At 39.4% G+C, this 25,085-nt stretch overlaps 2 protein-coding genes across 3 annotated transcripts; one reads left to right on the top strand and one right to left on the bottom strand.

The window, feature by feature from the left end:
• Positions 1-1,051: 1,051 nt before the first annotated feature.
• umad1 (UBAP1-MVB12-associated (UMA) domain containing 1) lies at positions 1,052-22,738 on the bottom strand. 2 transcript variants are annotated; one of them, XM_046057856.1, is made up of 4 exons: positions 22,651-22,738; positions 21,287-21,377; positions 14,888-14,973; positions 1,052-4,265 (listed from the first exon to the last, which is right to left on the bottom strand). In XM_046057856.1, the coding sequence occupies exons 1-4, from the start codon at positions 22,675-22,677 to the stop codon at positions 3,990-3,992; spliced, it is 480 nt and encodes a 159-aa protein (XP_045913812.1). In that variant the 5' UTR covers positions 22,678-22,738; the 3' UTR covers positions 1,052-3,989. The 2 variants fall into 2 exon arrangements, with proteins under 2 accessions (XP_045913812.1, XP_045913811.1); XM_046057855.1 differs by lacking the exon at positions 22,651-22,738 and adding an exon at positions 22,054-22,262.
• On the top strand, positions 22,240-24,871 carry rpa3 (replication protein A3). The gene is made up of 4 exons (XM_046057858.1): positions 22,240-22,587; positions 22,672-22,746; positions 24,248-24,359; positions 24,452-24,871. Exons 1-4 carry the CDS (start codon positions 22,489-22,491, stop codon positions 24,532-24,534), a joined length of 369 nt encoding a protein of 122 aa, XP_045913814.1. The 5' UTR covers positions 22,240-22,488; the 3' UTR covers positions 24,535-24,871.
• The last annotated feature ends 214 nt before the right edge of the window (positions 24,872-25,085 follow it).

The following is a 25,085-nucleotide window of genomic DNA, read 5'->3' as shown; positions in this document are numbered from 1 at the left end:
ACCCTTGATGTGCAGTGAATTAGCATAGAACAAGGTATGAAATGTACAGAAGACTGACCTTTTGTCTCGTTTTATAGCTTATAACTTTCTATGAACCTTTACTCAAAAATATTGTCAGTTGTATTATCTTTTTCTGTTCTTCTTATATAACTTGCATTTGTTTATTTCATATTTCTACATCTATTTATGTCAGCTGTATGTCTGTCTGTGTGTAGCACCTTAACACCAAAGCAAATTCCTTGGATGTGTAAAACACTACTTGGCAATAAAGCTCCCTCTGATTGTATATGTACACACACACACACACACACACACTTTTTTTTTTTACAAAGATAAACAGCGGAAAATTGGGAGTTTCACAGCCTGTCATCTAGGTTGTCAATTTTCAGTGAACATTCCCAAGAACCAAAGTGAAACTGTGTGATACAGTGGTGTGTCAGAATTGACAGATCCAAACATGATCCTGTAATGCTGCCGGAAATAATTTTCTCTTCCTTATTCATTCTGATAAAAAAACAAAAACAAGAGAGGCTACATTGCAGATGTAAAGACATTGTTTTGTAAGTAACAGGTGTCAAGGCTTATAAAATAAAATAAATAAAAGTCCCAAGGCAAGAACAAATCTCACATAAGGACTATCAAGTCACAAAAAAAGGGCACGTCCCAGGTCAAGTCCAAGTCCTAATCTCTGCACCCCTTACCACATTTAAGAAAATTAAAAAAGTAATGAAGGGTTTTAAAAATCAACTTGCTTTCAAATAAACATTTAATGGAAAACTGATCCAATGCCTTTGCTTGGTATTCCTGCTATGTCTATTGTCTTGCCGCAGGGTAAAGAAACCTAAAGTCATGAGATTCATGACGAGGCTGACTTCTGTCCAAGTCACCTGACTCAAAAACACACCGCAGCAATGCAAAAGATATTGTTTTAACATAAAGTTAACCTAGGAAATGTATTCTTACCAACTTGGCTGTGTTACTTCTAGTTACCAATCCTAATAATGTAACAAAATGATTTAATATGATCATTAACAATGACAAAACATTTCCCTCACATGTAGCCTAGAAAAAGCTCAACTTTATTTGGAAAATGAGTTGCAGTCACAGTCTCAACCAACTGAACACCATACCAGCATCAACATACAGTATATATGTACCTTAACTCAGGGAATAAGATGGTTTAAGAGGAAGATTTTAGTGGGAGTTAACCGATAGAAGGGTTTGCTTCTAAAATACAGTTTGAAAGGTTTATTAAAGTAAGAGGTATATTAAAGGCACAGCAGGTTGAAGCGACTAAATGATAGTGTACAAATAATAATCAACATAAACAAAGAGGTCGGGGCTCTAACAAAACCTGTGTAAAAACATGTTGCATGTCATACCCCTCTCTCTCCTGGCTGTTAAAGGGTAGAGTAATCAATCACGATACTTATTGTTAAATTCTGTGTTTCCTCACGGTACACTAGCACTCCGTTTTGTGTGTGCTCTAGATTCCCCAAACAGCCCTGGCTCTGTAAACGGTGCGGGCCTTCCCCACAACATTGTTTCAGCCAATCAGCGTGCTCATGCAGGGAGCAATGGGAGCGAGAAAGTTGTAAACACTGGTACATTTGAACATGCTGGACTCATTATGGGACTCTAGGCACTGTCCTGAAGGTGATATGGCCAAGAAACAGCCAAAGACGAAAAGGTCTGAAGGTACACATTGAAACAAGTCATATGACCAGGCAAGGGCGAAGACCCGTGTTAACATCGTTGAGGCGTTTCAGTGCTGGAGAAACCTCCGAGATTTGAAGGCCGACGCTCTGTTTCTGTCAACAGGTGAGTCACGTTAGCTTTGCTGTTTCACACAAACAATAGGCCAGTACTGTCTTGTCCATTTGTTGTCATTTTTTGCTGTTTGTGACAGCTGATCTCCACTGGTCAGCTTTGCAGCAGCAGTAACAGCTTGCTAACCCACTACCTGCGTGTTTGTCTGCTCTGCCGTTAGATAAAAGTATCTGTCCGTAAAACGTTTGCGAAAGATTTTATGGCCACAAATATCTAAAAGTACAAGTTTCGGTACATAAACAGACCCCTGGGCTTAGACTTTGGCTAAGAAAAGTATTTTGTTTCAATACACATTTAAATATTGACAGCCTTGTTACACTTTCTGTAGTCCTGCAAAAAACGTGCCACATTTTTGAGGCTAACTCGTCCTCACCAGCATATTCTGCCATATTTCAGCAGAGATACTACTTAGTACTAGTCGCCTTGTCTATGCTGTCCATGAATGGGAATTTTTGGGGTGGTGACTGTGCAATGGATAAGACAGATGCCTTTGGGGTGAGAGACCCAGTTTCAACTTCCCACTGTGACCCATCCACCATTGTGTCCCTGAGCAAGACACTTAACCCCTAGTTGCTCCAGAGGCGTGCGACCTCTGACATGTACAGCAATTGTAAGTCGCTTTGGATAAAAGCGTCAGCTAAATGAAGAAATGTAATGTAATTTACAGTATGTCAGCGCAGCAGACCAACCCAAGTGATAATTAATGGCATGTACATTTGACTGCATCATAACAAAAAAAGGTGTGCCATAACCAACGAAAAGCAAAGTCAGTGGAAAATGCAGCCAGAATAAACAACACAGTAACTAACGCTGGCAGAAACATAACGCTGGATCAAAAGGGAGGCTACATTCAGGGAGCAAAAGTCAAACATGGTGACAAGTGGTAGGGAATAACAGCTGTAAAATAGTCAAAGCATTAACTGTGGCAGGAAGTGTTTTTGCTACATATAATGTCAAATATATAAATTGCCTAATATTAAATTATTACATTAAGTGCTGGAGTCGGTAAAAATAAACAATCTCCACATGTTGCAATTTGTACATAAATAGATGACTCAAAAGTCATTTGAATTAGTACTATCCATCCAATGATCCTACTGTAGACTTGGGCTTAACTCCATGTAGTGGTAGGCAACTTCTTGGCCAGCCGTTTCTGCATTAACGACTTCGATTGAAGTTATTGCTTCATCATGTGGGTGCCACACCCTCAAATGAACTGAAAAAAAGTCTCTTTTATACCATTTGAAATGGCACGCTGTCACAAACAGATAAGGACGATGCAATGAAAGTGAAGGTTACAATATAAACCTTCCCTTAAAGAATTGTTCTAATTCAGTACAACCCAGGTCTTTTTTCTGTAGTTTTGGCTACCATTTGAATCTGTCATTAAATGACTGTATATAAGACTAGTTGTGAGATGTGGCAAAATAGAGGCTTTAAGGCCAATTTATACTTCTGTGCTGAATCTACACCAGGTACGCTGCAGCCTAACAAGCATCTCCCCCCAAAATGTAACTACACGTTGTGATGACGCAGACCGCAAGGACTCTGATTGGTTGGCTCGGAATGAGAATCAGAAATACTTTGTTGATCCCCGAGGGGAAATTCTTTTGGAAGGGGATATTGGTTCTCTGCATTCTTCGGCATGGGTCGTGCTGGACTCGATCCAGCAACCCACTGGTTTCTAAGTCAAGTCCTAACAGACCTAGTATGCCTCCGCTGTCAGATTTATAAAAGTATAAATTGGCCTTTACAGTCTGATGGGGCAAGAAGCACACGCAGTCAGTACACCTAAAACTGAGACCTGAACCTGACTCATTTCCAGGTCTTTAGCACCTGACTGGTACTGCCAAATTTGAGACCCAAACTCGACCTTTAGCTATATTTATCCTTGACTGCTGTTGCAATGCTTTGGCTACATTCATTTCATTTCAATGCATCTACATTGAAAGTAGTAAACAGAGAAGAAACTAATAACAGAAATTCAATCCTTTACAGTTTTAACACTACGACTTATTGTGTGGGAGCTTTTACTTGTTCATAATTCTACAGAATCGCATTTGCTGGAAGCTCTCACATGACCAACAATAAACCAAGTTTCCCACAGTGTGAACTCCTGATGACAGTCCTGATATTAAAATTTAAACAGACTAGGCAGACTAGGCATTATGAAGCACAGAGTTCTCTAAAGTGAAGTCATACTGAAAGCTAGACAGGTTGTAGTTTATGTCCCGGGAGAGCAGCACATCAGGAATCAGGGGAAACCCTGCCTGCATGGCCAGGACATGAGGAGCCAAAGTGAAAGGGATGTCCCCGAGGAGATCCGGGAGAGTCGAAGCAGCTTCCACTGCTGAGGTCCCTGCTATTGGCGCTGTGGTAGGTAAAGCTGTAGGGTGCATTGTGTAGGTGGGTTGAGCTGGAACTGCACAGGATGACTATGAGGAAAAGGAGACACAGATTTAATGTCAGTGTTGTTGAAATATTACGTTTAGACACACAGTTTATTTATTTCAAACAGAATATTACTTGTATAAAAATTATCCAATAATATCAAATACACATCATTTAATTCATCTAGCTCCGACAGACAGCTTATGCACTTTTATTTTGAAGGCAGCCATGTAATGAAAGCAACAACAGGGTGCAGGATGAGAGCAGTGTGGCAGAGGTTAGCAGACAGAGAGTGGTGGACTTCACATGACAGGTTCACAAGATGTTTTAACTCTTTTGATCGGTGGACCCTTTAGGAATTTAATCATCAAGGAACGGACACATTCGAACTTAAGGAGCGATTCAAACGTAACAGGAGTCGGCACTTATTTTTCCCCCATCTCTTGTACCATGCAGGTTACACCGGTAAATCTATAAGAATTAGACTTTGGGGCTCGTTGTTTCATTAATTGAACTCAACGATTGAATTGTGGAGAATCTAACTGATCTAACGATGTGTAGCATGTGCATACTGATCATACGTTTAAACATTAATATTTGGATTAACGATCTAAGCAGCTTAGAAGCAGCTTAAGCGGGCGACCCAGTTGGGTTTAAGAGGTTTTATACATCCATGGAAGCTATATAAAAACAGGACCAGGCCTCTAATCGAGACCTGTGTTTATTTGTCAAAATGTGTTCCCACACCAGGCCAGTAAACAGGCTAGGTGGCTATTTGGGGACTCGGCTATTAATTGAAGTTTTAAGGTAATCATTACTGACATAATTTTGTCATTTCTCCAGTTAAGACAACGTGTGAACTTGAACAGGAAATAGTCCAGTCAAACACACAGGTCAAGGTTTAAACTATATATTGCAACATGGTAGGGTGGTGATGGCGCAATGGATAAGACACATGCCTTTGGTGTGAGAGGCCTGGGTTCACTCCCCACTGTGACCCATCCACCATTGTGTCCCTGAGCAAGACACTTAACCCATAGTTGCTTAACCCTACCACAAGGTTCCATTAAAACTGTAATCCAAATATTGGATTGGAGGATGAACACTTTCCATTCTGGTCACTACATGGGATTTACAATCATACCGTCAGTACACCCAGTTGATTTTGTGGCTTGATTACCATTCATACAATAGTGCCATGACATTTATTGAACATAGTCATAGTCCCAAAAGAAAAAAACCCTCTTTAATTTGGTGGTTCCTTGACCGGCTATCTTCACATGTTTACTTAGTAATAATGCTCTGAGAACAGCAAAATCATCAGTATGTAGTTTGTTTGGTCCAACAGTTTGGGGTATAATGAGATGGGCAGCACCTAGGGGTGGTTATAGAGCTTTCGACATTTAGTTTTGTTTGATTTAGTTATGACTATGCAAGATTTCCAGGAAAGGTTCACAATTAAAGCAGTTTGCCAAAAACAAAGCTTTAATTCTGTCAAGACCTGAAAGCATGTTGGTGAATTACAGTGACCATTCTGTAATTCAATGTAGCTGTAATGATGCACATGAAAGTGCTTTTTCATGGTTACAGACTGCATGTGAAATGTTGTTTATTCCTCTATTGAGCCTTTTAAGTTGATGGGCATTAAACTGTATGTGTGTTTCTAACACACTGATTTATTTGTGGAGGCCCACAAGAGACTACACAGCTAACCTCATAGCCTACATACCCAGAAAGCCTTGCGGTCCGAAGAAGTCCTTTGAAGAGAGTTGGATTGAATTGGAGCTCTTCAATTCTAGTCTAGAGTGCCTCTGGATGAGTGCCTCAGAGTTTAAACTGAATGTCAAAAATGAATTTGGAACCCGAAACTGAAATAATACTCACAAGTTGAAAGCAATATGAGTTCTATTTGATTTCGTACTATTAGATTCAATTTTATGGAATTATAGTGAATACAATTTTCAGTTTGAACATAAAAAAACAATAAAATCCAAAACTGTTAAATTAGTCGGTTCTTCTGCTGAAGCCATTCTGTTGTTGATTTACTTCTGTGCTTTGGGTCGTTGTCGTTGATGTATCACCCATCTCCTGTTGAGTTTCAACTGGCAGACGGATGGCCTTTCATTCTCTTGATTTGTCTTGATAAACTTTGGAATAAATATTTCTGTCGATGATAGCAACCCTTCCTGGCCCTGAGGCAGCAAAGCAGCCCCAAGTCATGATGCCCCCTCCACCATATCTTACTGTTGGGATGAGGTTTTGATGTTGGTGGGCCTTTTTCCTCCATACATAGGGTTTTTGTTCCTTCCAAACAACTCAACTTTAGTTTCATCTATCCACAGAATATTTTGCCTGTAGTGTTGTAGAACATCCAGGTGCTCTTTTGCAACTTCAGACTTGCAGCAGTGTTTTTTTGGACAGCAGTGGCTTCCACCATGGTGTCTTCCCATGAACTCCATTCTTGTTTAGTTTTATGTATTGTACAGTCGTCAACAGAGATGTTAGCATGTTCCAGAGATTTCTGTGACACTCTAGGATTCTTCTTAACCTCATTGAGCATTCTGCTCTGTGCTCGTGCAGTCATCTTTGCAGGACGGCCACTCCTGGGGAGAGTAGCAACAGTGCTTAACTTTTTCTAATTTATAGACAGTTTGTCTTACTGTGGACTGATCATCAAGACTTTTAGAGATACTTCTGTAACCCTTTCCAGATTCATCCAAGTCACCAATTCTTAATCTTCGGTCTTGTGAGAGCTTTTTGGTCAAGGCATGGTTCACATCAAGCAAAGCTTCATGGGAATAACAAAATTAAAATTGGTGTGTGTTTTTATAAGGCAGGACAGCTCTAATCAACACTTCCAATCTCGCCTCATTGTTGGCTGACTCCTGAGTCTAATTAGCTTTTGGAGAAGTCATTAGCCTAGGGGTTCCCATACTTTTTCCACCCTACACTGTGACTATTTACTCAGTGTATTCAATAAAAACATGAAAACATATAATTGTTTGTGTGGTATTAGTTCAAGCAGAATGTGTCGGTCTATTGTTGTGACTTAAAGCTCCTGTGTGTTCTTTACTCCCTTAAGGCTGATTGATTACAGAAATACGTCAATTTGCATAACGTGCGTCGCATTGCAATGAAGTACTGCGCATTGTCAAAGCATAGATTCCCCCGAAGAACAAGCTACAGCTAAAAAAAAACCTCACTATGAATATCTACAGTTTGGGAGTATTTAAGACAGAGGTGCCCTGTACATTGGAGACGGCTTATCCCAGTGCACTTTGTCAATACGGCAGCAAGACAGCACTGCAAATCCTGTTTCCTTTTTGTACCCACACAAATATATTAGTACAATCAACATGAGGATCAATCTGAGGAGTTTCTGTTAGTAGTAGTCTCTTGAAATAGATTTTCTATCACCAACATGTTAAAAGTCATTTCTGCACTGCTCCTGTCATGGTAATGTAATGTTACACCAAGTGTCGTTGTGATGCGACATCTGACAAATAGGGGTCGATTCTAATTATTATTTATATCATAACACAGGATGGACTGGCGACCTGTCCAGGGTGTACCCCGCCTTTCGCCCGATGTCAGCTGGGACTGGATTGGCTTCTGCGCAGAAGCGGTTGACGATGGAGGGATGGATGGTTGGATGGATGGATGGATCATAACACAGCAATGACTAGGACATATGACTAAATGTGTCTCTTCTTCAGGACGATGACTGAATAAAATATGTGTATAAATATATGTAGATGTAATGTGATAAATGAATCAAGATTTCTAGATTTTCTTTTATTAATCAATAAATAACTCATTAGATTAATTGATTAAAAGACAATTGTTAGGTGCAGCTCTGTACCAACTGCTAGAAAGATGAAGGGGGGTGATTGTCAGGCAGTTTCATACGGGGTTGCATGCCTACATTGAGGGCGTACGCTACAGTACATCACCTCAGTACAGCGTCTCTGTACCAGTTTAATAGAAAGAGGTGCGTCTGGATTTCTAAATACCCTGGTTTACTGCCCAAACCTATTTGAGATAACAGAATTGTATTGAGACAGAAAAGTTGGATCACTGCATTCCAAGGAGAGTCGTGTTCCTATGACTTGTGCAGTTACTCTTTCACTACTACTTATTACAATTTGGGTATGGACAGTGCAGACACAAGCCTTCACTTCTGTGACAGTCCAAGGAAAGTATTGTTCACACCATTATAATTGAGAGCTGTGCTTCTAAAGCTGTGCTAAACATAGACGTACAACATGTAGCAGTGACTTTAGGGTGATACTGTAAAAGTGATGGGTGAATGTGCAAGAATACCTCAATAAGAGCAAAATTTAAACAACGTTGAAGCTCATTGGTTGGAGGGAACACACAGAGCTGTGTTCTCACTTGACAAAGAAATGTTCTTCTATATGTTGCTTTTTATTGACACTGAGGACACTAGTTTAATGTAATATGGGTAAGGTTTACACAGGAATTTCACTAAAAGTGCTCTTGCCTTTACCTTTCTTTTTTTTTTTTTTAAAACAATGGTGACGGCAGCCATTTCCTACAGCGTGCCCTGCTTTCAGAGTCTACCTGGATATGAAAATGCTCCAGAGTGGCAGATTTGAGACTTTGTTTTGGGCTTCAGCATGTAATAAAGGCAAATGTGAGACTAATTGCAGACGAGATGTTACAGGAAACAGTTAGTCCTCTGCAATTAAGAGGCACAGACTGGTGCACAGGGAGGGTGGAGCAACAGGGTCCCGGGTCCTGTTTTCTGTTGTGATCTTGAGTTTATATGAATCAAAGCACAAAACAAAAATCCTTATTACCTGCTGGTAGTAAATAAATGCTCTGTATAGCGCCTTTCTAGTCTTTTCGACCACTCAAAGCGCTTTTACACTACATCTGCATTCACCATTCACACACTGAGCCTAAGTGCTCAAACAGAAACTATCATTCACACACTGGTGGAACAGCAATTTGCCCAAGGACACTTCGACATGCAGCCTGGAGGAGGCGGGGATTGAACCGCCAACCTTCCGACCAGTTCCGATTAACAGGCAACCCGCTCTATCTCCTGTGCCATAGCCGCCATAGGGCCCCTACGTTAACAGCAAGAATTAAGTTCATATTTTCCTGCATATCTTTATGAGAATAAGTGAATAAAAATAAAATGTAAAGTGTAGGTAAAATAATCTGAAAAACCTTCCTTTCAAAAGCCAATTGTAAAATTCACACTTCAGTAAATGTAAAGACACTTTGCTGACGTAACAGTCAAATCAACCCATTACAATACCAGTCAAAACCACCTTGAGGAGCTTTTGACCTCCAGTGGCACTGAAGTGCAACATTTTAGTCTCTGAAATACTATTTTCACCATAAATTAATCTGGCAATTATTTTCTAGATTACTTGATTCATTTTTTGTCTATAAAATGTCAGAAAGGTGACTTCTTCAAATGTTTTGCTTAATCTAACCAAACAGTTGAAAACCCAAAGAAATGTTACTATGTAGTTTACATCATGTATGAGGAAGAAAAGCATCAAACCCTTAAACCCTCACACTGAACATGCTGGTATTTTGTAACAGGCTCACAGAGCACAAACAGGCGGAACATAAGTGAAGGTAAAACAATAAAGTGCAGAACAACACACCGGAATTATGGTGTGTGGCGTCACTGGGTGCCTGCAGCACACATCAGGCCCCACCAGTCACAAGGCTTAATGCAGCAAGCTTCATAAAAAGTTTTTTAATATTTCCTAAACTACCTTAATCAGCAGTTTCTACCAGCATTCATTTTGTTGCAGGTCAAAATGTTAAACATTAGATTAGATCAGCCGCCCTGTCGCGTTTACAAACTCATTGTGTGTATCCTTGAGCTCTAACTAAAGTGTTGAGTGAATTTCCTTCCTCATAAACATTTGCAAAGCCAATTTTTTTATTATTTTAAATACAGCATTGTTTATATCCATATTCATTAATTTCTTCTTTGCCGCCTTGGCTGGTGCACTGCTGTTTTTCCTGGCGTGTTAAGGTCACCCGTTGATCAGTGAAATAGCGTGACACCATTGTGAGGACTTTGTATCGCATCACCTGCCCGGCATGCATGCCTTTGTGTGCGTGCATGAGATGAGCAAAACAGGGTTTCTATGGCGTAAAACTTAAAACTTTGGTTGGTCTCTGGTTAGTTTGCTCTCTGCAGCTGGTGTCTGTATTCTCACCCAAAAATAGATTCACATCACTCTGTACAACTGAGCAGTGCTGACAGTGTGAAATGAATACTATAGGATAAGCAGGTATATATACTGTATATATGAAGGTATACTGTAAGTACAAATAGTGCAATACAGTTCAGATATATGTAGTATAGACAGTAATCTAAATATGAATATACTATAGGTCAGATGTATACAGCAGTATAAATACTGTGCTTGATTGAATAAGGGATTTAAAACAATTCATTTTCAATAGGTGGATTCCATACTGCATTTGATTGTGATAAAATACCATCAAACTCCATCCTGATATTGGCCTGATATTTGAATAATGTAGTTCACCTCAATGTACAGGATAAGTGCTTATTACTGTGAAAACTTTCCACTGTTCTTCTTGCCACACAGTACCTCTGTGCAGTGTATATGCAGGACTATGAGGTTAGTCTTGAGTTTTCTAAGGAAGAAAACATCATCAGTTGCTTTGTCAATGGCGTCAGTGACGTATAAGGATTTTCAACAGGCCAATTTTAAAATACAAAAAACTAAAACATTTATTGGCGTTGTTCAAACATTAAGAATGCTGTGTACACATAAATGAATGTAATTTTTTCAAATTAAATGATTTTAGTGTTTTTTCAGCTACATAAACTGTTTGTGGCCAAAATGTCATGTGGTGCGACCATAATTTATTTTAAAAATAAATTAATTTCTGTAACATGGTTAACAGTATATACAAGTTCTCAGTAATATAAAGGTTTTAGATACAATGTATTTTCTTTTCTTTGGGGTTTTTGTAAATAATGATTTAAATATTTTTGCTCTATAATGTCACAATCCCCTTCTTAAATGTAGTTAATTGATTATTTTCTCTGTAAATTGCATAAAACTGATAGAAATGTTTAAAATATAACATTCACTTAAAAATACTGTATCAGTAATGAATATTTCAGTCACAGGAATGAGATATTTTATTTTTAATTTAATACAGTTATTGTTATTATTGGTCGCACCACATGATAAGTAGTCGCTCTAAATGACATGACAATATATTTAATCTAATTTCATTAACTGCAAGTATGTTTTTCTCATTTATTGGGTGTGTCAGAGGTGTTACCCAATCAGCAGCCACATTTAAAAGACAGTGAAGTCCAGTGGCGGGCGTACGCACGCAACAGGATGTTCAAGGCACACCATTTCCGTTGAAATAAATGTTTTGCTACATTTTGTTTGGGCTAAAGTTGGCTTCAAACTGAAAATAACTCTAAATTTACTTGATTTCGCAGGGGAATCGAACGTGGTTCTCCTGTCGTTAAAAACATAAAGATGGGTCGTAAAGCAGCACAATAAATCAAGTGAGGACGGGCTCCTACGCCAACATGTTCACAAAAAAATGCATTTCCTCCGAAGAAATGGAAACACACACAAGAGCAACATGTTGCTTCATTTAGTTTTCATTTTAGATTTTCCTAACGATGCAACGATTTTTGCTTCTTTTAGCGACTCCGCTCTTACTGCAGGGTCAAAATTAACATGCTGTCCATGGCGAGCAGTGTTTCTTTACTTGGGAGTAGCATCTGGTAATTAATTAAATATTACTAATATTGCATTGTTACCAAAGTGAAATTACAAGTTCTAAATATTTTTGAGGCATTTTTCTCATGATATTGTACAAAGACTAAAAATAATCCGTTGTTTCTGAAATGTAAGAAAAAGTGTGTCAAATTGCAGAAAAATCTATTCCAAATTATACTACAATAAAAGTACTTTATATGTAAAAGTCATAAATTGAATATTAAAGCACAAAAACTAAATTGCCAATCATGGAAACCACTTTTCAACATGATATTTGGTTGCACCACATGATATTTTCTAATTCAATCAAAATTTACATGCAGAGGATAGGCCACCTAAACAAAACAAGCTAGCTTCCTACAAAAGGACTTGATGAAATTTATAATCAAAACAAATATTGGTAGAAATAACTTTATATTAATTGTTTTTCTGAGGTCATACCACATGATATCCAAAAGTGGCAATTTAAAATTTTTCCAGATTTGAGAAAGAGTTAAAAACCTACTTGCTGTTTCAATGAGTCCTTGACAAATATTGTTCAACTTCCTGTCTTAGAATGGATTTCAACATTTTCAACAAGTCCCAAAGTGGTCGTTTGTTGATGGTCGCACCATATGATATTTCATAAAATGGACATCATCGGACAAAGTTTGTTTGTGTATTATTATGGAAATATAAATACAGATGCTTTGTGATTTTGTAAGGGACGACAAAACACTTTGGAATTCATGCCACATAGGGCAAAACACAATTTTGAATAGATTTAAAGTAATTTCAAAGAAGTTTTCAAAACAGCAGTCATGGCCGGACGGTCGCACCGCATGACATTTTGACACTTCAATTATCAAAAAGCTAATGTTTTTTAAAGTTTAAAGGTGAGTACATATATGGGAGGTCCTGCGTTCATATGGTATGCTTTTATGCTTTCAACCTTTTTTTTTGTGAGAAAAAAATCCAGTTGGATACAAAATGTAGGCGTCACACCATTGAACCCAATGCATAAGAAAAGACATGCTTACATTTAAAACACAAAGATATCTAGCAGCCATGCAAATTATGACTTATCCGTCAGGAACCAGCATGAATTAGACATGGGATGTGTCAAAACCACTTTTTAAAGTCCCGATGCGGATACCAGGCTTTGGGTATCGGCCAATGCCGAGTACTGATCCGATTCGAAAATAATTAAACTGTTTTCCTCACTGTGAGGAAGAGACTGGGAATCATTTATCATTTATCATGTGTAAGGCAACATTATGTAAAATGTGGCGTGATCACCGCTGTCGTAAATAAGGACAGCTGTGGACTGTTGAGATTAGATTACTACAAAAACTAGCAAGTTGCCAACTTTGCTAACAGCCAAACACAAGACATAGCAATATTCCTTACTAGTCCAACTGTGTACATAGAAAGAATGCCAGCTCGGCGTCTGTCATTCAGCCTTTTATTTCACCCGGTTATGTTGCCCGCTCCCTGGCTGATATTTACTCTTGTCCGGTTGCTTGCTCGTCACATTCTCTTTTTCACTCCCTCGCTTCCTCTGACTCCGTCTTCTCTTAGTCTCTTCACAGCCTCTGCCATGAAATCCATACAGAGAATACCGAACTAGCTTCTTCCAAAGAACTTACATTGTACAGTTTTGAAAATGTTTTGGAAAGCAATTACAAACAACATATTTGTTCATTTGTTTGAGGACGTACTGGTTGTTAAAATGTTCAGCACTATGAGTAGTGTTAGAATGCACAGGCTGTAGCTTAGCTTAGGTTAACAGGTTTTGGTTGGTCTGAATCTACATCTGGACATTTTGAACAGTGTGTGTTGCACATGTAGGCTTTGGAGTGAGGGTATAATGTTGCTGCGTCTCAGTGCTTTCCTGTTGCACCACGTGATTAAAACTGGAGGATGAGCCACTCACTGTGTGACATGTGGCAGCTCCAGGATGCCATATGGACCAAATGTGCGCGCGCACACACGCACACACGCACACACACACACACACACACACACACACACAGAAAATTCCTTTTTGACAGTTGTTCCTTATTAAGAAAATAAGCAATGAAGCCATGTATTAAGACTCTTAAATTAAGAACAACCAGAAGGCCAGCAGAGCATTTTGGAGGCTTCTGCTTCAGCTCAGTCCTAAAGCCAGCCTGGTGAAATGTGTAATGACACATTTTGGCAAGTTAGCTCAGCACCTGTCAACATCACAGCAGTGGACATTGTAGTATGAGCCATACAGGACAAGGCCAGCTGGGATGCTCATAGCGACTGGTCCAAGAGCTGAATTGCTGACTGATTAACACGCGTCTTGGTTGATGTGATCACAAGTGGACAGCTCTAAGTACTTCAGTTCACACCTGGCATTAGAATGCATCTCGAGTGAACACCACCAGATTTCACTTCCCTGCTCTATGTGCAAAATAAACACGGACATCATTTCTGTTTGCAAAGACCAAACGCATTGTTGTTTTTAACCGGTGGGAGGCAACAACGCACGTCCCATGCCTAGAAGTTTGCAAAGACCTTGGCATGCGGACAACAACAAAACAATACAGACTGGGTTTATTTCTCAGACGGCGTGTTTGGTGTGTTTTTTTTATGCATTTGGCCTTTTGTTGTGGCTTCATCTTGTTGTTTCGCACGTTACTTCCGCTTACGCAGAGGACGTCAGTTGAGTAGATGGCCATCCAGTGTGGCCAAGGCAGAAATGGGGACATGGGTATGAGACTCGGACTCGAGTAGCTGCTGACTTTGGCTTTAAAACTTCAAACAACAATGCCCGAACAAAGAAGCGCTGAATGCTAAATAGGTGATTACTGATGCTGATTACAATGCCACAGGGGGAACTTTCTATCATGAACTGTAAACCTCTACCAGCTCACCTTTGATGGCTGCACTACGACGTTTGTAGACAGCTGTGCGACGTTCAGGTTCTGCATCCTCCTCCTCTGATCGTCAACCGTCTCTCCTGCACAAGAAATGTGGCAGACACAAATTTATTGACAATTTACTCAAGCTATGTATTAAAGTGTCTCACTAATCAAAATGAGATCATTAAAACAAAGTTCTGATCGGCTCTTCAGTTACCAGCCCTTCATCATTGTTTTCAACACTGTACTGAAATGCCTGGATAGCAGCTGCTGCTAGCAAAGAGTAAAGCTTTAAAATGGAAATCATTCTGCGAAGCTCAGGAAACAGGGAGGCATGACATAAACTGAGTGTGATTTGAAGTAAATTGGCTACATGTCAGTTCACCGACAACTATTTTGATTAGCCTACTTTTTAACTGACTCATTAAAAACACTTTGTTCATTCCAGCTTCTCAAATATGAGGCTTTGCTGCTCTGAATGGGTCATCTTGGGCTCTTGGAAATTGTGTTTTTTTAAAAGTCAGCTGCAGCCTTAGTGTGACCCTTAAAATCTCCAAAATACAGTATAAATAAATAAATAAATATAAAATAAAAATATGCAGACATGGATGTTATTAGAGCTGAACTTAGTCGGTTAACAGAATTTTAACCTGTAACTACTTTGATGTGATTATTTGTGGAACTGAACATCTTGGAATGACAACTGGCGGTGTGTTCAAATTGCCGACCTTTACTGGCCTTTTCCTTTACTGTGATGGGTATTTTTCTGACAAACTATAGACCAAACAATTTATCTTTTCCATTGAGAACATTAATGCCAGCCAGTCTATTCTTGGTCCATGTCCTACCTATTTTAAGGTTTTGCTGGGGTCAGCAGGCGGCTGTCACTGAGCAAATTAATTTGAACTCCTTCATCAAGTGGCTGAAACATTGAGTGAGTAGAGGCACTGATGGGAAGTGAGAAGGTAAATGCTGTTGTTCTGCTCTTCCTCTTCAGGGCCAAACTGACGTTGTCTACAGAATTAATTCAATCACACAGATGTCTCCGATCTCAGCCCCATGTGTCTCCAGAGCAGCTTCCCCAACGGACGAGGAGCGCTTTCCTCAGGGATTCAACCAGACCCAAAGCCCTCTTTGTGTTCACGTAGATAATATCTCCAGTCATCGGTTCCAACATCATCTTAGATAATGTTTCTCACAAGTTGTCTGCCATATTTAATCTATTGTTGCAAGTGTTTTTTTTTCTCCATGAAACAATGACTGTGAGGTTAAAATGCTGACTTCCAGCTTTGAAGATACAATGTGTAACATTTGGCTGGATTTTTTGTTCAAAACATTCATAAAATGAACTGACACGATCGACTAAATGTGAAGACGTAACTTCACATCGGGGAAAATATTTTCTCCATAAAATATGATCCAGTTTCACCCAGATCAGGGACTAAAGTTACTGTATAGTAATCAGGCCTGGCCCTGAAACACTCTGCTCCGGAGGCGTTCATGGTTTTTAAGGTTGTATATATGGTTAATAAGCTACCTAGCAGTAGCTTATTTAATCCATATATTTACATTTATAGGCCACTGTACAGAGTCTATAGTTGGTAATTGAGGGGTGACGAGCTATTCTATTTAGTAAAATGTCTGGCCCAATTTGAAATTACACAAATTCACAGAAAGCCCGGATGTCCTAGTTTTCCACCAGTACTTAAACGCAGCATGCGTTTGTGGATCTGTGTGGAGCTGGAGTCTCAAAACCCCACACGCAAATGTAACCTGATGCATGGGTATCAAGTGACCAGTGCACACACATATTACAATCTGTAAGGAAATACAAAAGAACAAATATTTTTAGACATTTGTACACACAGGAAGCTTTTCGAAAGCGAAATTGATCTTGGGTCTCATTTCTAAACATACGTACGTACAAAACAGGGCTTGAAACGTGCGTACTCCACTTCCCAAGCAAAGGTTGTGATCTATAAAAAACAAACTTGACAGGAGAATGTGCGTCCTGTAAAGAAACTCTGAACCATGCGTACGCACATAAAGAGGAGAAATGAGAAACGGCGACTCACATGGCAGAAGGATGAAACGGTTTGAAATGAAGAGGCCTACTATTGTGTAAAATAAATAGAAATATTACCTCTGAGTATTACAAGCTTAAAGCCTTTCTGAATAAACAAACACCTTTAGGTTGATTTTCCTAACATAATTTAAGATCATTTGCAGCGCACACAAAAAGATCCAGATTTAGGATAATAAACACAAACAGATATCTGTTTCTGCAAAGAACGCCTCAAATATGTTGGACAGTTTAATCAGGAATCATATTAATTAATACTTGCATGCAGTGCAATTTATACTCATAAATAAGGTGAACAGGACGACAAATGAGGCTACATTAAATTGATGCAAATACCAGTGCATGGTTTCATATAGCCTATTCTCACATGTTTGTTTCCTTATCGAGCCAAAAGCTGTGCGCCAGCGTGCGGATGTGACGCGCTACTTGTAAAAACATGTTATGGAAAATTAAAAACACTATTTTATTAAGTACATTTTTAAGCTTATGTTATTTAGTCTACAACAAGTCTTTCTTTTAAACTATCGGCAGCCTCGTTCAGTGAACGGACTGTTTGTGGAATGCATTTGGTTTACTCTCTTTTCAAACGGCGGAATCTAAATTAGTACCTGGGTCATCCCCTCTTACGTGTGTGTCCCCCTCCAGCCAGCGACGTCACGACTCAAGAGGGATGCCCCTTCCTGCAGATCGGTTATAAAGGGGTGGAGCTCCGGTGCCCCCTTTCCTCCGGTGCCAACGTGCGTTTTTTTTACCCACCAAACAACATGCTTCAGCTTCACCAAAGATCATTGTGATTTATAAAAGGAACATTACTTGGAAGTGTGCGTACGCATTGTTTTATAAGTCTGAATATTTTTTGGCATACGCCATTTTTGGCTTTTGGCCATCCGTACACTTTTAGTGAGGATGTGCGCTTTTGTAAAACAGTTTCACGTGTGTTCAAATGGCTTGGTATTTATGTGGTATTTTTCATTTGTAGATCATGTAATACACATTTGTGACCATTTTGATTTTGGTTTAGTTTAACTAAACTCTGAATCTGACTGTAGGATGTGCCTGTAAAACGGATTTAATCAAGTGTGAGTTGGGAGTCATGTATACAACAGCTTGTTTTTATTGCCGGTGTATAAAAGATCCGGATCACAAGGTTTTTAGAGTGCTGTGTCGTACACTTGGTCCATCCAAGGTATCCAATATCCCTGTTAAACAAATGTTGACTTAATCTCACTAGCTTTTCCAGAAAATCTTCAGTAGAGTGACAGATTCTTCTGGCTTTAAAAAGACCCCTCGCTGTTCAACAGTGTAAGAAAATAATTCATCAATATTATCCTGGTACAGAAAATGTCATTATAACAGTGCCATTTCAATATTTTAAAAAAGTAGCTATTCTTGTCTGGATTGGAAACAAGAGGAAAAAGAAATGTATAGATTCAGGGCACAAATGAAACCCATGCTGGTGCCAGAAGTCATTATCAAAACATAAGTAATTATATTACATAACAACACCTGCCCAGCCAAGAATGATCTCTTTAGGGGGATTAACTGTGTTGTCTTGATTTTGTAAAAAGAAGGGCCTCAAGACCACTTTCATGTAGTTTGTTTTAATATAATTACATGTTTGTATATAGTTGCTGTCCATTATTTAATGCAAGCAAAAGGACTGAGAGCGCAGGTTCTCTTGGATATTTCCAAGATACATATATTAAGAAACTAAAGATTGTGTTTGAGCCTTTCCCATCAAGATTTAAGACAAGACTTGAAAAAATCTCAACCTATCCTTCAAGTTAAAAACAGCAGAAAATCCAACACCAACACCGCTCCTCTTATAGGTGAAAATCGTGTCTGTTAACAGACACGTAAACAACGCCACCATCTGGCCAATTATGGTCATTTTTCCCAAAACAGATTGACCCCAGAGCACAGGGTCAAACAAGCAGCTGCTGGACGCACTGTGCTGCCTGTGAGGCTCAATCGAAACCTGAGTAACATTCTTGACAATGCAGACAACAATACCAGCAATGAAAAGATCTTCTTATAGCATCACTGTTAATAATGTCACAAAACAGGATGCAAGTTTGGAATGTTCTTTCCTCATGCAAAACAAAGGTTTCCTGGTGTCATTCATTCAATTTGGCAACAGAGAGTCCAAAGGTTTGCACTGAAGCTCATCCAGCTGGTGAATGAATGGCATGTTTGTCCCTACAAAACAGCAACCTGAGACGGGACGCTCCCCTCTTACATTGACTTTTGTAGGAATAGGAACCTGATTACTGTTGACCCCGATTGTGAGTACAAACACAGTGTAAAAATACTAAAAATAGCAGTGAAAGCAGGTTTTAATGACCACGAACATTCTTATTATTGCTTTGCACCTGCCTCGGAATTCTCTTCTCCACACACACCTACACCTCAGGTAAACCCCCCCGCTTGCACCGCCTCTCTCGGATATTTCCATCGACGCACCCCTCTACAAGAAACTAAAGATTGTGTTTGAGCCTTTCCCATCAAGATTTAAGACAAGACTTGAAAAAATCTGAACCTGTCCTTCAAGATAAAACAGCAGAAAATCCAACTTAGCAACACCGCTCCTGTTATAGGTGAAAATCGTGTCTGTTAACAGGAACTTAAACGCCACCATCTGGCCAATTCTGCTCCATTTCCTCTATCAGCAGTATGTTTCATAAAGTCGCCAAAAAGACTGAGAACTCGTCTTTTTTCCGTATATACTTCCACCCGCGATCCGTTGTCACGACAGCAGGTGAGCCGCAGGTCGGCTTATTAAAGACGCAACCTGTGTGTTCACTGTTGCTTTACCTGGTCTGTGCTTAAAATATCCATCGCGACTTGTAACGTAAGTTAATAGTAAAAAAAACCCGGCAGACTGACTTAAGTCTGTGCGAGAACACCAGACAACACCCGAGAACGCCCGCGCACCCGATGACATTGTCCATCCCGATGTTTCATTGTGGACATCGTCCGATGGAAATTTCTTGCTGTGGCCTGCCTGACACAGTGAACAGCTGTCCACCTGTTTTTCAGTCCTGCGTGAGACTGTCTGCACAGCTTTGGACATCTGTTCTGTTCTCTGAAATCTCTCAGAGGCTACAAAAGTGAAAGTGAAAACTTTCTATTTAGGGACACTCTAAAAGTCTCCTCCAACTCTAACGAAGCCCCTGGTGATGACATATGAGGGAGGCATTTTTGGGATGCCTTGTCACTAATGACATGCTAAAAGTTGATAAACGCCTTTCACCCGCACCTTGCTAATTATAAGGTAATCTTTGATAAGCGGACTTGATTAAATGGTAAGCAGGGAGCTCACAGTGAACATCTGTGAGCTCAGCTGGCTGCCTCAATCTGAAAAAGAGAGCCTGTCCCTGACACTTAACATGCAGCTCCTGTCCATCAGCTCCACCAGCTCTGCCAATTAAAGCCACAAGCATAAACAGCAAATAATACTGCATCGCAATATTTCCATTTAAGAAGCTGGAATCAGACAGTCAGGGTTCACTTAAAAGTGACCTAAGTATGGAATTTTGGTCATGTGAGAACAGGTGGCTGTGTATGGGAAAATCTCAAAGAAGAAAGAAGTTTCATGCTCAAGAAGAAATTGTTTAAAATTTTTGCAAAACAAAATCACACTCACACAGGAAATTGTGAAATGTTTGACACTGCAGATTTGGTCACAGCCCAGGATGATCATGAGACAAGGACCACAGCAGTGAAGCAGACTAAACTTCCTGTACTAATATTTCCTTTTGTATTTTCTCCTTCAAAACCCACCTGTAAAGCTCACTGTCTCAGTAACTTCAAAACACTGTGACTGATAGAATAGTACTGTAACAGCACGTGTAAGATGTCCATCTGAATTTTAATCTGTACATATTTCTGAAGCTTCTCAGGTTAGAAATGATTGAATTCATTAACTTCACTAAGAGACTTATTTATAATTAATTAGAGTTCATTAGTTTTGCACCATTGGTGATCTTTGAGGTGAGGGGATGAGGGGAACATCACACCAAACTTCATTCAAAATCCTGTCACTTTAACAATGGCTTACTTAGTAGTAGCAATAGTAGGTCTAATATATTACATCTACAGAAATGTCCAGATCGTTAGGAGCCACTCTTTAAACTAACCATTCAACTTACTAAACTTTGAAAAATGGTTCCCTGCTTGTTTACTATGACACAAAGAGATGTGAGCACAGGTGGGTCCACCGGCTGGTGGCAGTCCACTGCTAGTTGGTGCTTTAAATGTATGGAAAACCCACGAATTTCCAAACGCCAAAATGTCAGTTTAATTTTATATGAGGTTATGTTTCTCACCAATGATAACAAAGCCTCCATCTACTTCCTTCTCGGGTGTTGACTTCTTTGAGTCTTTACGGAGTCCAAAGAAACTGAACATGATTAGCGTCTGTCAACAGAAGAAAGAACAGGTTAGACCAACTGTACCTGGGTTATGCCCGCTGCCAGTACTTATTTGATCAAGTTATAGTAACACTTTGAGGTTAAGAAAAGATAAGTTACACTCGAAGTTCAACTGTTTGTGCACAAAGCCGCCAAAGTGGAAAGGAGCTTTTTTTCGCGAAAAGAAAAATGTATCATTCGGCTGCTAAATTCCGGTTCTCAGATTTTAGCATTTAGCCGATACATGTACTAGGGAACTAAGGTTTAAGAAGAACAAACACAGTACTGAATTCACTGAATAAATGATGTTGACAGTATCCATTCTCTAAATCCTCTAAGTTCAACTCAATGTCACGGCTGTGCATAACGTATCACTATTTATCGCGATTTTTAGTTTTATACGAAACTGCAAAATGTCGACTCTATGGTTCTGGCTTCAGAGACTTCAGAGACGTCTTTTAACAGTCAACACAAAGCACGTGCCAATAGAAAGTGACAATGACAGACTTAACGTTACTGTCGTTGTGTCTACTGTCGAAGTTCAGAATACAGTTCATAAGTCAGATCATGATTCCCTAGTGTTTTAATTCCAATTAGTTTGGTACCATATGTTTTAGCTCAATGCGGCTCCGCTAAAAGTTAGTTTTGTTGACCTAGAAAGCAACGTAAATAACAGGATATACCCTAATTCGCCTTCTGTCTGCTGTGTCGCGCAGGCTGCCCTTATCCTTCCTCCGCTTCCTCCGCGCGATGCGCCCTGTTGTTGTGTTGAGATATGGTGACGTCACTGGTCTTAATAACGTCCGCGCTCGTGTAGAAACAACAGACGCCACCTCCAGTTCTGTTGCAAATGATGCTGTCCTTAGCATGTAGCGGAACTATTCATAGATGTTTCCGGCGGATAAAATGTTAGAGCACAACGGATATGGCGTAGAAAGGTTGGGTGCGTTCGATTTTATTGCCTGTGTTTACCATAATTACAAGCCCCGCGGTTTTTCAACGTAAACGTAGACGCTCCGCCCGCGCGAGCTTCCATGTGAAACAAATACATAAGACATTTCCCGCGTGATATTTCTCTCTCCCGGGTCCAGTCGCGCCAAAACAGCAGACCTTTTGAGATGGCGACCATACTGGACGTTCCCAAACCGAGAATAAACTGCTCTTTGCTGTCGCAGCACATAAGCAGACCGGTCTGCTTCGTAGGGCGTGTTGAAAAGGTCAGTGCTGTTTGAAGCTAGGTTGAGGGAAATGTTATGTTAACAGTTAGAAATATGCCTAACTTTTCTTTTCTGTTCTGCCAGGTACATCCAACAGGAAAGTCGTTCACCGTCTCGGATGGAGAAGGAAAGATTGCAACAGTTGAACTAAACGAGCCTGTGAGTAACGTTACTCTTCTTGAAGCTGTCATTGAATTAAATTTTAGCTTGCTCGCGGGGTGTAGCCGTTTATCCTTATCCACGTTCAGTAGAATCGTTAGAGACAACAGCCCTGATGTGACAGACCCTGTCCTGTCTGGCCCATTAATTCATTCATTCATTATTAAAGCCTTCAATTTAGTCGAAGTACAAAAGTAATGTTATAGGTGTTGTGCCGAAAAATGACTGTCTGCCGAAAAGTGATGTTTGGTATGTGTAATATCTTTGTTTATATTTGGAAAACGGGCTGTAGCCTAATTAACATGACTTACTGCCAACGTAGATATAAAATGAAGACAATTTTGCAATTATCCTTCTGACTCTGTATTATTTTACTGGCTGTGTAGGCCTACCAAACAATCCAGTCCTTTTTACCTGTTATAATACCTTTAAATGGCCAGTACAACTCATGACATGCAGTATTACAATGGCTTTTAAATATACTTACGTCTCAAAAGTAAAAAGTAGGCCTACTGTTAGTATGGTTCTGTTTGTCAGGGGTTGTTGACATGACGGAAAGAATTTAAAAAATACAGTGGGCAAACAATGGCATTCATTAGAAACAGCCAGGTATGTGTGTATCTCAGTGGTGGAAGTACTCAGATCCTTTCCTTGAGTAAAAGTAATATTCTGTTATTTTTCCTGTTCAAAGTAGTAATGAAGTACTCAGTATTTCCTAGTAAAAGTATATTCTGTTAATTTTTTTTGTATCAGAGAGCAGCTAATGATTTTTTCTCATTATGGATTAATCTGCTGATTTCTTTCTTTTAATGGATTTTTGAAATTCTGAAAATGGTGAGAAATACCATCACAACTACCCAGAGGCCAAAGTGACCCCTTCACAGTGCATGCTTTGTCGAACTAACCGTACAAAGCTCAGAAATATTACAAATAAATTAAAATAATTAAAAGGAAAAGCAGCAAATCTTCACTTTTTTTTTTTTTTTACATGAAAAATGTCTTAAACTATCAAAGTCGTTGCCAGTTAATTTCAGTGTCGATCTAATAATTGTGTCAGCTATACTTGTATGAACTGTTGGGCACTTTATTTATACAAAACATATTTTATTAACACATCATAGTGTTTTGTGTGTAAAAATCTTTGTGAAGTAACCAGTAGCTAAAGCTGTCAGATAAATGCAGTGAAGTAAAATATACAACATCTCCCTCTGAGATGTTGTGGTGGAGTAGAAGTAGAAAGTGGCATGAAGTACCTCAAATGTGTACAGTACTTGAGTAAATGTACTTACTGTCCACCGCTGGTTTCCAACATCGTCAAATACGTCTCAGAACATTCACTGTACATTGTTGAATGCTTAAAGTGTGTGCCATTTCTCTTCAGTCTGATTTCATTAAGACTTCAGTGAAAACAGTGGCTCAATTATTTCATCAAAAAAGGCTGGACCTGTTTTCAATCAACAAGGAAGTCGTATTAAAATGCCGTTGTGATATTTTCCTCCAGCTTGAAGAAGAGCTGAGCGGCGTTGTGGAGGTCATTGGTATGGTGTCCAACAAGGGGGCAATAATGGCCACCACATACAACATGCTACGAGAGGACAAGGGCATTCCTTTTGGTACGTCTTCTTTATTATCCTTTACATACAGATGAATACGGCAGCATTTGTATGTGGTGACTCGAAGTATGTTCTGTCTATCCGTCTCACAGATTTAGAGCTGTATAATGAAGCCGTGAAGGTCGTCCATGATTTCCCCCAGCACTACCCTTTTGAAGTAGCTGCAAGTGGATGAGGATCACCATGTCAAACTGCCATTCTTTCTATTGTTCGTTTCTTGTGCCCAGTTTTTTGTTGTGAGTAAAAATGCATTTGTGAGAAAGAAAGTCTTTAAGTTTTTGTGAAATAAAATTATAACCTGTAAAGACCAAGTGAAGTGGAGATCTTAAAATATAATAAGCATAACAAACAATCATTGTTGACTTTGGGAATCAGTATTTGTGGCAAAATATTCACAGGTTAAAGGTCTGCTCACTAGTTTTATAGGGGATGAATGAATGGAGAATGGAAAGTTTTAGTAAGTGGACCTCTGAGTTGCAATTACTATGTTAATAAAATATTTGTGAAACATGGCAAGACGTTTACATGCAAAACACATTACAGGGATACTCCAAAAACCTGATCATATCAAGGACACACTCAGTGTCATACAGTAGCAGTACGCTTTGTCTGCCTTGTTAAATATTGTGATGCTTTTATATTTTCTGTTGGCGTGAGAGCATTTTAAAAAGGATGGTATAGACATGCTCCATATGAAAAGTGCATGAGCCATAATGGGCAGCAGGG

This window comes from Micropterus dolomieu, linkage group LG09 (genome assembly GCF_021292245.1).
Source record: "Micropterus dolomieu isolate WLL.071019.BEF.003 ecotype Adirondacks linkage group LG09, ASM2129224v1, whole genome shotgun sequence".
Taxonomy (NCBI): domain Eukaryota; kingdom Metazoa; phylum Chordata; class Actinopteri; order Centrarchiformes; family Centrarchidae; genus Micropterus; species Micropterus dolomieu.
This window is presented reverse-complemented; position numbering and strand designations above follow the sequence as displayed.